We start from the raw sequence: 15,457 nt of genomic DNA, 5'->3' as shown, positions 1-15,457 counted from the left end.
AGTTATTTATTTGAGAAATTTGCTGTGTTTAAGATTTGTATTAGCTTAGAAGAGAGGACCTAGCACCCTTGCATGTATAAGTTCTAAAAAATTACAAGTCTAAATATCTATGTCAAGGGTTGGAAAACTATGGCCCATAGGCCAAATCTAGCCAGTCTCTTGTTTTTGTAAATAAAGTTTTATTGCAATGCAGTCACAGTCATTTGTTTACATCTTATCTACGGCTGTTTTTGTGCTACAGCAATGGAATTGAGTAGTTGCAATAGACACTGTATAGCCCACAAAGCCTAAAATATTTACTATCTGTTGCTTAGTGAAAAGTTTGCCAACCCCTGGGCTACACCATCGGTAGACCTGAGTCTCCATATTTTTGTCCTCAATATTAGTTTCCTCACTTCCCAGGAAAGCCATCAGCACATATGTGGAGATTTTGTGATGTCAGCACTCTTACTTTTGGTACCAAGTTCTCTAATGGTTAAATCACTATTAGCTGCTGGCCTAATATAATTGATGAAGTTACAAAGCCCTTAATATAATTGAATATTTTTTGGATAGTGTAAGGAACAAAATAGGTGTTCTTGATCACACCATAAGCAGTGATTCAGGAACCCGGGCTCTTTTCATCTTGTGACTCAGCCCTTTTTAACATGTGTTTTCCAAGGTGGCTAAAGAAGAGGAAAGACATGGTATGTATCTGGAAGGGCTGCCAATCACTTTTAGCCAGATTCCATCTGCCAGAATTCAGTCCTGTGCCTCAACTAACTGTGCAAGGGAAGCTGGGAAATATAGACTAATTGTGTCCTAAAGAAATAAAAGATAGGTTTGATGAAAAGCTAGCCAGTCTCTGTCACAGAGACCTTCTGCAGATAGAATTTACAAGGCTTCATACTTCATAAGATGTGGTGGGGTAAAAGAAAGGAGTCAAGAATGTCTTCTAAATTTTTAATATGAGAGACCATTTAGATGGTTATGAATCTATGGGAGTTTGGGAACACAGAAGGAGAAGCAAGATTGAGGAGGGGGAAAATAGTAAAAAAAATAATAATGAATTCCATTTTAATGTATGATTTTTAAAAAACCTTAAGCCTTCTACGTAGAGATGTCTAGCATGCATTTGGAAATATAGGAGACATATTAAGACTAAATGTATGACCTAGAGATACATATTTTTAATTCTTCAAAACATAAACAGTAAGTGGCAGTAAAGGTCATGAGATTGACCTGAGACAGCACATAAATGGGAAAAGAGAGCTATAAACAGAAAAAGTATTGTGTGTAATATATCTGCCTTAGTACAAAGTAATAGAAACACAGAGATGAGTAAAATAGTCTTTGCCTTCAAGAAGTTTATAGTTGGGTGAAAATAATAAAAGAAATTACTGATTACCTGTCATGTGATAAAGACTATAAAAGTCTGTAGTATGGAATAGGTGCAAAGAGAAAGGGCAAGAAACATTCAATAAATGTATTGATTAAATAAATTAATTATATTCAAATATATCACACAAAAAATTCTGCTGTTCCTTGACAGTATCACTAAAATCTTACATAGATAGTTGGCAAATTCTCCTATAACTACACAGAGAAGTCTTCTGCCTCCACTTCTACACACTTACCCTTATTAACTGCTTACTCTGCAGAATGCATTGTGTTGCTTTATGTGTTTTTATCATTTAAGTCTCATAACAAAACTATATGACATGGATTATTATTTTCATTAAATTCCAAAAAAGGTATGTATTATTTCCAAATACAGAACTGAAAACTAGGGTAATAGAGAAATTATCTAACTTGTTATGAGAACCTACATCTGTCATGCTTTTCACCACCACACAGTATCTCCTTTTATTCTTTTTGAAGAATAATTAGAAATACCACATACCAATACCAAAACTAATGATTTGCTCATTAGTTGTATGTGTATTAACAGGAAAGTAAGACCTGGTGCCAAGGATTTAAACAGGAAATTAGGAAAATACTACCAGCATTTTCTAGTGGTCCATCATAGAAGCACAACTGAATAACTGCTGTTGTAAAATACTTCATTTTTGGAAATTTACCATAGACTGATAAAATTAGAGAATTTTAAAAAGAAACACTTTTAAAAACTTGCACTTATAACTGGTAAGTATTAAAGAGAAATTTTGAACTGCATTAGCTACATTGTATTGTGAGCAATGTCGTAATCATAGTGAGACATTTATCTTTCTAGATATATGAAAACACTATTGAAAATTGACTTAAATTTTCAAAACATTTTTATATCTTTTTTTACATTGTTCTTTAATAAATTTTACACCACGAATCTGTATTAAATAGACTTAAAATTAGCATATACCCTTTCTGTGTACCTTATGTTATGACTTTATGGTCATAATTATATAATTACATGTACCTTCTCTCTCTCTCCTCTCTGCCCCCACATATATACAAACAGCAAACACATGGAATGTCAATATACAAAAATATTACAATCTCCAAAGAAGTTAATAGGAAGGTTTAGTTTTCCTTTTATATTTTATACTTTCTGAATTTTTATAAGAGCATGAATCCCTGATATAACAGTGAAACACTTATTTTGAAAAAATAAATTGAGAAATTGTTTTAACAAATAAACAGGAAATATAATTAAATATCTGAAAGCAGGTAATGAAACTAATCAAAGTATACAGTGTCTTAATAATAAAGTCAGCAGCTGGGGCAGAAATTACTAAGCTAAGGTTGCCAGAAAAACTGAAAATATGTTATGAATTGCTATACTCAGGATAAGCAATGCCTTTGCAATATTTCCTACCTGCAATAAATAAAATCAGTTTTAATTGTTCCTTGGACATCTGGATATATAAGGAACCTTTTGGGGGTGCCAAGTCAATTTGATTTCAGTTAAATTATGATCAACAAGAGAAACATTTAATTATTCTTTACACTTTTTATAAGATTTATATACAAATCCATCTTGTGACATGGAGTATTTCCTCTTTCATAGTATTATTTCAAAGTCTTTTAACTAAAAATAGTGGTCATAATTCGAAATGACCACAGGATGTGATCTGACATTGGTTCATCTTGTCATTCCTTTCGGAACTTTAAAGACTAAATTCGTTTTCACAATTGCAACTTGTGTTTTAGCATCTTGGAATCTTTCACAAGCTTTTTGAAAGGCAATCATATCCATAACAAATTTTTCTTCACGGTGTCTTTTATATGTTTCTTGAGCCCTAAGAGGTAAAAAGAAAGGTAATAGAATGAGATACTTTTAAATGACTAAAACCATATCAATCAGATCATTAATGATAATTAGATGTTTTCAAAATAGATATATACAAATGGAAAAAAGATAGAACTCCACTTATTGCATAGAATTTTATTATTTCATTCAATAATATTTATGTTGGGCTAATATTACTAAGATTTCTATTGGCTGTAACACAATTCTCCCGAACTCTGGTTTAGACTCCTAGAGAGGCATCTAAACCAGACTATGCCATGATTTGCTGAACTTATACTTAAGCTTCACTAATCTTAGCTTTTCTAGGACTCTGTTATGGACTAAACTGTGTCCCCTCCCACACCCCCCAAATTCATATGTTGAAGTTCTAACCCCCAGTACCTTAGAAAGTGACTATATTTGGAAATAGAGCCTGGAAGAGATAATGAAATTTAAATGAGATCATATGGGTAGGCCCTAACCCAATGTGAGTAGTGTCCTTATAAGAAGATGAAGAGACACCAAGGATGTGCACACAGAGAACAAACTCCATGTGAGGACACAGTTAAAAGGCAGCCACCTTTAAGCCAAGGAAAAGGGCCTCAGGAGAAACCAAACCTGGCAACACCTTGATCGTGGACTTTCAGCCTCCAAAGCTGTGAGAAAATAAATTTCTGTTGTTTAAGCCACCCAGTCTGTGGTATTTTGTTATGGCAGCCCTAGCAGACTAAGACAGACTCTAACTAAGAGAAAGGTGAACCAGGTTACTCTGTCAAACCTGAGAAATGTTATGGGCCTTAGGCAAATTCATTCATTCATCTTCATTCATTCAATAGTTATGTATTATAATGCTTGGCACTATCCCTAGATGCTGAAAACATAAAGAAAAATATGACATGATATGACTATGAAGAGCTAATAGAAAGTAAAGAGAAATAAAGGTTTATGAACACATAAATAAAATATTATAGTATCATAATGAAAGCACTGTGTAATAAGACAGAGTGATGTATGATGAAAAAATTAGCAAATATAACCTGGAGAACAGAGAGAAGAAAGACAGGAAAGGCTTCAGAGTTGAAATAATCTTTGAACTTAGTCTTGACAGATGTGTATTTTCCAGGCAGAAAGTGGAGGGGAAGAATATTTTGTTCATGCATGTTTGTTTATATAGCATGAACAGCTAAAATAAAGGTGGAGAAAGTAGCACAGCTTGGCATGCTCCAAGAAGTGTCAACAGTATAATTGTCCAGGTCATACAGTTCTGGTAAGGGGACCAGTTGAGCGGATAAGCCTGGAGAAACAGACTTAGACCTGATCATGGAGCCCTCTATTTGTATTTAGGTATACTCAGAAATCGGAACTTGGGGAGTGGAAAAGAGGCCTAAGCCTAGAAAGTCTGCAACTTATTGAATATGTGATTTTGGACAAGTTATTCAGGTTCTCTCTACCTCATTTTCTTCATCTTTAAAAAGGGGTAATCCAACTCACAGGGTTTAGTAAATGACTAACTAAGTCAATACATTTAAAATCCTTAGAGGAGTGTCTGACATTTAATACTTCCTTTACTGGACAGATTATAGTGTCATTCATCAGGATAAGAAATGTAGGAAGAGCATCCAGATGGGGAGAAAGATTGGAGTTCTGCTTTGGTAATATTGAGTTTAAAGAGCCTGCCTATCCATGTGGTGATGCCTAGGGAGTTGAATATGGAGAGGCAATGGCTTACGGTTAAGAGTACAGGGAGTAAAGCCTTTGTGCTAGGGTTTGAAACCCAGATCTGCAACTTGTTGATTGTGTGATTTTGGACAAGTTATTTAAGCTTTGTATGCAACATTTTCTTCATCTTTCAGAAGGGACAATCCAAATCATAGGGTTTAGTAAGGAGTAAATGAGCTAATACATTTAAAATCTTTTGAGGAATGCCTGGCACTTAATACTCACTCAATGAAAATTAGCTAAAACTATTTTGAGTTGAGCTCTGGAGAGTAGTCATCTCTGGACGCGTAGCAGAGTCTAACAAATGTACTGAAATAGCCCCCCTACAGATAACAATTATAAACTGTGAACAAAATGTAAAACAAAACCCAACTGTTTAAAAGAATTGAAGATTGAGAAACACAATAATCTATTGTATTTATATTTGCCAGGATCAAACAGTTGGAGAATGAAATTAAAAAAGAAATTCCAGTTACAATACTATCAAAAAAAACATAAAATACTTGGACATAAGTTTAACAAAAGATACACAAGGCCCACACCTGAAAATGCTAAAATATTGTCAAAACAATTAAAGAAGACCTAAATTAATGGAGAGTTATACTATGTTCAACAATTGGAAGACAATTCTATTAAGATGTCAATTCTCCCCAAATTTATCTAGAGGTTCAATATAATCCAAATTAATATGCCAAGAGCCTTTTGGATAGAAATTAACATTTAAATTTGTTTTAAACATATAAGATTAAATTTAGATTAATATTTTAAATGTATTAAATTTAGGTATTTTGAATTTATCAAAACTTAAATTTATATGGAAATGCAAAGGTCCTGGAATAACCAAAGCAATCTTGGAAACGGAAGAACAAAGTTAGAGTACGTATTTCCTATTGCCATGTAACAAATTATCATAAATGTAGTGGTTTACAACAATAATCATTTATTATCTCATAATTTCCATGGGTAAGAAGTCCAGGCACAATATGGCTCAGTCCGGTTTTCTGCTTAGGTTCTCACAAGGCTGAAATCAAAGAGTCAGCCAGGGCTGTGGTTCTCATCCAGATCTTGAGGTCCTCTTTCCAAGATTGTTGGTTGTTGTTAGAATTCATTTTCTTCTCACTCTTTCCACATAACCCCCTTCATCTTCAAGTTAGCAATGTCACATCAAATCCTCCTACTTTGCGTCTGACTTTCTCTTCTGCCTCTGCATTTAAAGGCTCATGTTATACACATTGGGCCAACCTGAATAATCCAGGATAATCTCCTTATTTTAAGGTCAACAAATTAGTACCCTGAATTACATGTGCAGAGTCCATTTTGCCATGTAAAATAGTATATTCATGAGCGTGGTATCTTATCATATTTATAGTCCTAGGGATCAGGGCATGATATCATCTTGGGGTCCATAATTCTGCCTAGTGCAGAGGCCTTGCATTACCCAATTTCAAGCATTCTAAGAGCATAAGCAGAAGGATTATGAGCTTTTAATAGGAAAATGGGAAACTAATCCTGAGATAGTAGAAAAAGAAGTGAGGATAAATATAGGATATGTAGAATTTTATAAATACGGATATAGAAAATTGAATAAAGTCAAGCTTGAAGGGCTAAAATTTCTTTGGGAAACAGATAAATTGGCTTGCTGAAAAGGAGAGGTCAGAGGTGATGTTTGGATAGGAAGCTCTATAGTTGATGAAGGTTGACATCACTTTTGTAGATAATAAGAGAAAGAGCAAGCACCTGAGGGAACAGCTAAAGTCAGAGACCATGCAATTAACATCAGCATAAATCTACAAGTCAATGATCAATTCTAGCCATTTTTACCTGAATACAAGAAGTAAAGATAGATAGTTGGATTATTCCAAGGTAGGGGTTGGGGTGGTTACTATGGTGGAGGCAATGAAAAGAAAGGACTTCAGAGACACTAGATGGAGTGGATAAAAGAATAATTGAATTGAAGAACATTGGAGGCCCCACTATAAATGAAAAGAAGTCTATAAGGAATGTTATTTGAGAGATGAGTGTCACAATATATTTGAAGAATAAATGTGGGGAAAGCAAAGGAAGAAAAGAGTTGAAAAGATAGGAGATTTTAGCCATAAATAAGTATACAAGAGTTTAAAATTTAAGAGGTGGGACAGTTCCAAGTGAGGCAGTTGCAAGATGGCACTTTTATATGTCTATGAAAATGAGTTTAAAGGTTGTTGGGATCCAAAAATGTTTAGGTTAGGCAATTGGGAAGGTTGTTCTTATAAATTTAGAAGTTAATTGTGATTATGGCAGAAGTTGGATGGAGAAAAGCTTTATAAATCAGGATACAAAGACCACAGTGAATGAAGAGGATAGTCTAGAAGGTCAATTGATGACCAAAATAAGGACAAGTAGAAGACGATGTAATTGGATAACCGCCTAATGTGCCAGATCTTCGAAGCTAACTGATACTCTACTTCAAAATGGACACCCTTCTGTTCTGCCCTGAGCAGTGTCATCACTTTTTCAGAGTATGGACAAGAATATTTTGGGAAATGCATGGCCAGCTTTTACCTGATATATAAATTCTTTCATTTCAAAGTCTGTTTTTAATTCATTCTTAAATACCCCTGCTTGGTATTTTATCAACTTCCTAGAGTTTTGTAGTTCCCCTTTCTTCTTTCATTCTTCCTCATTCCACGGCCTATCAGGGAGCTACCTTCTCAGTAATGACTCCACTAGTTATTAAGATTCATCAGAATGCTTTTAGGTCAAGTATTTGATACGTTAATAAAGAATCAACCAGCAGAAAAAGAATTGAAAATCTCTAGACAGACTTGACTTTTTTGAGTCACAGCACTTTTCAGCATGTTGATACTCAATCTTTATTTGAAAACATTTATAATAAAACTCAATAATGCCTTTTAGGACACATTACCGACATAACTAGAACATTGCCTCATTCCTGTGTGCTTTCAAGGATAATATCTTTGCAGCAGCTTTCAAGAGAAGATAATTCAGTTAAGATACATTAGGAAGCTCTCTTGACTCTGGATCCTCTACAAATTAATGATGGCCAGACATTCAATTTGCTGTAATAAAACTAAGCTGATTAAATTTCTCCAACATTGATTTGCACTAAATTTGTATTTTGATATACCAAACTAGTTTTCATTCTCTTTTCCAAAATTTGTTTTATTAAATTCTAGAAAAATTATTTCCAAAAATCTCTTACACACACATAAAGTATACATTAAGGAAAATGTTTTTAAATTTTGGAGGACATAAATATAAAATATTTTTCATACTTAAAAAGATATTACGTAAAGTACCTCAGTAAATAGTTTAAAAATTGCTTATAAGTGGGAAAAGGCAAATACATTCTTCTTCTTATTTACACTCCTTTCCAGTACAAACTATTTTTTTAAATGATAGCATTTAAAAATGTAAATGAAATAAGCAGCTATAATGATCTCTAAGTATTTTCAGACAAGCCTTAGATATATTTACATAGTTTGGCCACTTAAAATATCACCAGGATAAAACTGTAGCTGATAAGTTTCAATCTAATATCAGAAAACATTGTGTTGAAGACTTTGAAAGGATAAAAAAAAATGACTGAGGGTCCTGTCTGGTGTACCCTTCAGAGTTATCTGTGTCTTTCAATCTCTTTGAACTATTTTACAACTTTATAAATTGAGGAAAACTGTGAGTAATGCAAATGATTCTTGTCTGTAGAAATGTAAATGAATTTTGTCTAATGGAGTTGCAGTTGATTTTAGTGGATAATGGCAATTTATTTTGACATTCCTGATTGCCTATACATATGCATGCTCTTAGAATACTTATTTAAACCTGTTATAATATCTTATTGATTCCTCCATTAATTAATGAGTTAAATAAAATCTTCGACATGTTGATTTTATATTTGTATGAGTCATGGATTTATGTTCTTAAAAAATATCCTTCATAAAGAATATGTGGTATATATACAATGGATATTATTCAGCCATAAAAAAGAAGGAAATCTTGCCATTTGCAAAAACATGGATGGAGCCTGAGGGCATTACGCTAAGTGAAATAAGTCAGACAGAGAAAGACAAATACTATATGATCTCACTTACATGTAGAATCTAAAACAAACAAACAAAAAACCTGAGCTCATAGGTACAAAGAACAGATAGGTGGTTGCCAGAGGCAAGAGGTGGGGAGTGGGTGAAATGGGTGAAGGGGGTCAAAAGGTACAAACTTCCAGTTATAAAATAAATAAGTCGTGGGGATGTGATGTGAAGTATGATGACTAGAGTTAATAGTACTGTATTGCATATTTGCAAGTTACTGATAGAATACATCTTAAAAGTTCTCATCACAAGAAAAATATTTTGTAACTACATATGATGATAGATGTTAACTAGACTTATTATAGTGATCATTTCACAATATATACAAATATCAAAAGATTATATTGTACACCTGAAACTAATGTAGTGACAAGTATGACAAGTATACCTCAATAAAAAAATATTCTTTGACAACTAACGAAATTTAAATTTACTAAATGTAGGTTAAACTGTTTTGAATCAATACTAATCTTCAGAGCCTCCTCACTAAATTTAATTGGAAATTAAAAAATCTTCATCATGGAACAATTTAAAATTTTTTGGATTTGTTTGAGACAGCTTTGTCCAAAGTGTATTTTGAGGATTAGTGTTCTGAGATATTTCTTGATAAGAAGATTCTGCAGTAAAATGTATGTTTAAAATGCATTGTTTTTTCTGGTAGGATTCTTTACCATGCCACTGTCTGAGATTTAGAGGACCTTTCTAATCCTGTTTAATGTCTCCTGAGCAATCGCACCTCAATTACTCCCTTTCATAAACCTTCTGCTATATGTAGGCAACATTCACTACCTCCTTCCTCATGCCCACGTTACCTATTCTGAACTTTCTAATTTTGCTCATCCTCTGTTGATAATGTTTTCCTCTCATCTCTCTGCTTTTCCAAATTCTAATTGACAATTGCAATTTCCCTACTTCTACTTTTTGTAATAATCCAAACACATGCTTATATTTGCCACTGGTCTGTGAGTTCTTAGAGGATCGAGAGTATAGAGGAAAATTGAAATGAATTAACACTTTGATGTTTAGTTAAGCCTTCTCTTTGAAAGTTTCCTATATTACTCTCACCTATTTATTACGTATCATTTAACTGAAAATTTCCATTCTGTCCCTTGATAGTTTTTTATATTATTGCTTGTATTATCATTTAACTTTTGCAGTCTTATTGCCTGATGACTTATCTCCCACCTAGATTTTCGGTTTCTTGGAGCCAAATTATCTTTATGTCCCCATATCACCTGGCATCTTCAAGAGCTGAAGTGAATTACTATTTGAATGATTTGAATCGAAGTAAATACTCCTTAGTTAGAAATGCCAATGATCACAGAGGGACAGAAAAAAAAATATGCAGGACAAATTTATTGCCATGAAATAAGCACTTGTCCTAAGGTAGATACCTATTCTAATGACTAGTGAAGCTACTTTCATAGCTTGGTTAATTATATTTTTACTATACATTTAATAATTCTGATTATAGATCTTCACTATACAGCATTCAGAAAAAAAATGCATTGTTTCTCATTCCAATGGCTTAAGTATTGAACACAAATATATAAAAAACAGTCACTCGTCCCAGAGGCTATTAAACGACTTAATTGGGCTTACTAATTGCTAATTTAAAACCTGGGATTTTTACCTATTTTCCTCAATAAATGATTATTGAATAGATTTTGGAAACTAAGTACTGTACTAGCCACTGAAATGGAAATATAGACCAAATTATCTTATACAGGACTTCACAAGCTAAGCTGATATGGGCCCTCTTGTGATAACTGCTACAATTCAGATCTAAAGAAAGTGCTAGGGGAGCACCACCAAATGAAAAAGACTAATTTAGACTGGCAGAGCCGTTGGGGAGAGGTTAAAAGTGAATGTTCCATTTCAGTTGGTTAGTAAAAGGATGGATAATAAAAGGATGAATTCTGTCAGTGGTTCTACAGTTCATGCACTGAAGGATGGGGGCAAATAAGGGTGAAATATGGTCACACTTAGCCAAGCATCAGCCACCAGTGATGTGTCTCCCTGGAGAAGAGAGTGCCTTTTCCTTCACACACAGGCACTACCCGCTCACCAATTTGATACTCCAAAGTATTCTAATTTGCACAATAACATAGAGGCTTGTGCTGCATAATATGTAGACAACAGTAACATTGTAGGCTTGTTGTGTCCTTGTGGGGTATATATTTGATAGTTATCGGTAATGTTATAAGGATAAGTCCAAAGTTGGGTAGGGAGTGGTGAATAATTTAGTCTGTTTGGAGCAAAGAGTGCTATTACGGAAAGAGGGAGGAGGCTATAGCAGAAACTTTAGTGAGATAGGTCTAGATAGACTGGACAGGGCATGATGTCAGGAATGCCGCTCAGAAGAGATTAGATTCTATTCTACAGGCAATTGCAAGGTATCAACAGACTTTAGTAGAAAATGACATGATCAGAACTTAATTTTAATAGACAGTTGATGTTTGTAGTCTGGAAAACAGATATGGGTTGAAGAAAAGATGGAGAATGGAGATGGAGCTCTCAATTGGAAGAATAATGTAAATTTTTAGAGGGATTATGAGAGTCTGAATTAGAATAGAAGTGGGATTGAAAAGGAGGGATCAGTCTGAGACTCCTTTTAGAAGTAAAATGAATAGGGAAACATGTTGGCAATGAGGGAGACTGAGTTGTAAAAGACTGAGGTTTCTAGCACTGGTCAAGAGGCTAATGATGCCCTTCATGATAAGAACAAACATCAATTAAGAAGCAGGTTTTGTTGGATGGGGGAGGTGGGGAAGATAGAGTTGTTTTGTTGTCTCATCTTTGGTAATATATTAGCACATATTTGTCCTTTTGTTGTTATTTCTATTTTTCAAAGTAGAATATATCATGTTATAAACAAAGTACTGTTTATGAGACCTCAACATTTAGTATGCAATATTCACAGGTAATTGATGTAAAAGCTTGTATTATATCAAAACTGTACTTACTTAATTTCCTTCATTTGTTTCAGTAAATCCTTTCGATATTTTTCCGTTTCCAGTTTTTGCTGAACAATCAGACGTTTCTCTTTTAAAGCAGCCTGATTCTTTCTCAGTCTGTCCATTTTAATCATTCCTTTGGTCAAAAGAGTGAGTTCATTATTTAAATTTTGAATTAATAAACGTTCTTCAGCCTTTTGTTTTTTTTGTTCTAGAAATAGGGCTCTCCTCTCTCTAACTTTTTCAAGGTAGTTGAATCTGTCCTGCAAAAGTTGTTGTAAACTGTCCCGAATTGTCTCATTATCTTTTGCAGTTAGTTTTTGTGCAGCATATTTTTTCTTATTTAAGTTTTCTTGAACAGTTAAGCTAACTCTTTCCTGGGCAACTTGTGCCCTGGTTACAGCTGTTACGTTTTTTTTATGGCTTTCCTGCTTCTTTTCTTCTGAGTAATATTCATCAATATCACAAAGTGTCTGGAGTTTTATACCAGCTCTGTGTGTTGTAAAAAACTCTCTTCTTGCATTCCTTTCCAACAGTGTATCTTTTTTTTTAATTACTGGTTTTGGATGAGTGGTAGAAAATGGCTGGGCATATATAGGAAAAGTATCTTGTTCCTTCTCTTTTAATACTGAAGGATATTTCAGTGAATCTGAAGTATGTATGGGTAGATTGAACACTGATATCCTAAAACTGGCATCCAATTCTTCATCCTCAGTTTCATCTTTAAACTCCTTCTGACCTACATCACAGAGCAGACAAATATAATACATTATACAAGTGCTAAGCACAGTTTATTTTCTGTCCCAATTATTTTGAAAGCTACATTAATAAAGTTGACAAGAACCTCTTATTTACTTGATTAAGAAACATTTTTCCTAGAGGGACACTTAGCCTCCTTTCTGTATTCTACGTGAAGTGGTACAATATTAAGTAAATTGTGCAAAGTTAAGGATTTATATTATAATCCCTAGATAAAATAAATATATAATGCCCAACAGATAAATTAAAATAGATTATAAAAATTATTTGAATAATTGAAGATGGGGTAAAAGGAACAAAACATGAGAAGTGACGTCAGCATCATGGCAGAGTGAGTTGTTCCCTTTGTCTCTCCCTTCTAAGTTACAACCAGTAGGACATCCATAGACCAAAGGACTCTGCATAGCACACCAGAATGCCTGAGAGATCCATACATCTCTACATCTGAGGGTGAACGGACTGGACCTCTTGGAGGCAGTAGAAACAGGGGAGCAGCAGTGGCAGCTTCTGAGACCAGAGGTTCCATGAACTGTGGCCACACCTGTGACCAGAGGCCCCAGGAACTATGGTAATGCCCACAAACAGAGGCTCCAAGAACCCAGGCAGCCCACTTTCCTGGAGGCACCAGGAACTGCTGATGCACTTGCGACCGGAGGGTCTGGGAACCACTATGATACCTGTGACCAACCCTCTTCCCCCTCCTCCAGTGGCAGTGGTGCCTTTGACCCTGCCCCTCCTAGAAGCAAGGGCTGCAACAAAGTTCCCAACACCCCTGGCAGTGGTGGTGGTGCCGGTGACTTGAGGCTCTAGGAATCGTGCTGGCACCTGAGACTGGAGAATGCAGAAACCAAAGTGGCACTTGTGGATCATGCCCCTGTCTTTCCCCTAGCATGGCGGGTGGTGCCTGCAATCTGAGGCTTCAGGAACTGCTGCAGTGCCCACGACCTGTTCCCCTTTTTATTCCCCAGTGGCAGCACCTCTGACACCACCCTTCCAGCAGCAGGGGCAGCATATAAGACCCTGGGCCCCTGGCAGCAGTGGTGGTGCTCGTGACCTGAGGTTCCAGGAATTGTGCCAGCATCTGAGACCAGAGGCTTCAGGAACTCCAGTAGCACTGGTACCCAGATACCCCTCCTCACATGGCGGTGTTGCCCACAACTCCAGCCGATCCAGAAGTGAAAATGACATCTGCAAAGCCAGTACTTCCCATACTGGTGATGCCAGCATGCCCAGAAAACCCAGGAGCAGCAGTGCCCGAGCCTGTGGAGAGCCTACAGAGAACCAGGTAGCAGCAGCAGTGGAGACCATGACTCCAGTACTCCCCTCAGGTGCAGTTGTGCCCACAACTTTGGTCCCACCACCTGTAGCAGCAGGAACTGCAGGCCCAACAAACTCAGATGTGATGGAGGTGCCCGTGAACCCAACTCCTGCCCCACTTTCCCCCTCCTCACCTCACAGTGGGGAAACGAGTGACCCAGGCAGCCCCAGAAGCAGCAGAGGTGCTCACCAGCCCAGTGACCATGGTGGCAACACCCATGACTGCAGCAATATTGTAATCAGCAAGACACCAGCAACCTTGGAGGCACAAGCAGCACAAGGAGAGCACTGACAATGCCTCTCACAGAGGCAATGGAGGATGGGAAGCACAGGCTCTCAAACACAACCAAAAGCAGCTCAGAATCAAAGTAAACAAAGCTTTACCCAAATAATAAATATGTTTGCTATTGCAAATGCACTGGCAGAGGAACAATTCATCAAGCACCATGAAAAAATACAGTAACACTGTATCACAAAAAGAAAATGACAATTTTCCAGAAACCAAACTTGAAGTCATGGAAGATTGTCATCTAACTGACAGAAAATTCAAAATAGCTGTTATAGAGAAACTCAAGTTACAAGAAAACTCAGAAAAACAGTTCAATGATCTCAGGAATAAAATTAATGAACAGAAGGAGTACTTCCTCAAAGACATTGAAACTCTAAAAAAGAACCAAACAAATTCTGGAGCTGAAGAACACAATACGTGAGATAAAGAATAAAGTAGAAAACATTGAAAATAGACTAAACCATATGAAAGAGAGAATTAGTGAATTTAGAGACAGAAATCTCTAAATGATTCAGGTGAAAAAGGATAGAGAACTAAGATTTTTTAAAAAATGGAGAAATCCTATGAGAAATATCTGATTCAATTAGGAAAAGCAACGTAAGGATAAAGGGTATCCCAGAAGGAAAAGAGGGGGAAAAGGGAGCAAAGAGCCTATTTAAAGAAATAATAGCTGAGAACTTCCCAAATCCAGGAAAGGAACACAATATATAAGTACATGAAGCTAATAGGACACCTAATTATCTCATTGCAGAAAGATCTTCTTCAAGGTATATTATATGAAAACTGTCAAAAGTCACTGACAAAGAAGGAATATTAATAACAGCCAGAGAGAAGAAAATAATAACCTACTAAGGAACCCCCTTTTTAGGCTATCAGTGGATTTCTCAGCAAAAACTCAACAGGCCAGGAGAGAGTGGAATGATATATTCAAAATATTGAAAGATAAAACCTTTGATCCAATAATATTCTATCCAGCAAACGTATCTTTCAGATATGAAGGAGAAATAAAGGCTTTCCCAGATAAACAAAAGCTGAGGGAGTTCATCGCCACTAGACCTACCTTACAAGAAATCTTGAAAAGAGCTCTCCTACCTGAGACAAAAAGGCAAAGGTATACAAA

General features: G+C 35.7%; 1 protein-coding gene across 1 annotated transcript in view; it reads right to left on the bottom strand.

Moving 5' to 3' along the window:
- Positions 1-928: 928 nt before the first annotated feature.
- Positions 929-15,457, bottom strand: part of LRRIQ3 (leucine rich repeats and IQ motif containing 3) — a 182,879-nt gene continuing 168,350 nt past the window's right edge. The window contains exons 7-8 of the mRNA XM_014788273.2: positions 11,982-12,711; positions 929-3,218 (exon numbers count right to left, since the gene is read on the bottom strand). Coding sequence (XP_014643759.2) covers positions 3,062-3,218; positions 11,982-12,711 — 887 coding nt within the window. The 3' untranslated portion in view covers positions 929-3,061. The remainder of the gene's footprint in view (positions 3,219-11,981; positions 12,712-15,457) is intronic.

The sequence above is a fragment of the Ceratotherium simum genome, chromosome 2 (assembly GCF_057802395.1).
Source record: "Ceratotherium simum simum isolate JZ-2026a chromosome 2, ASM5780239v1, whole genome shotgun sequence".
NCBI lineage: Eukaryota > Metazoa > Chordata > Mammalia > Perissodactyla > Rhinocerotidae > Ceratotherium > Ceratotherium simum.
This window is presented reverse-complemented; position numbering and strand designations above follow the sequence as displayed.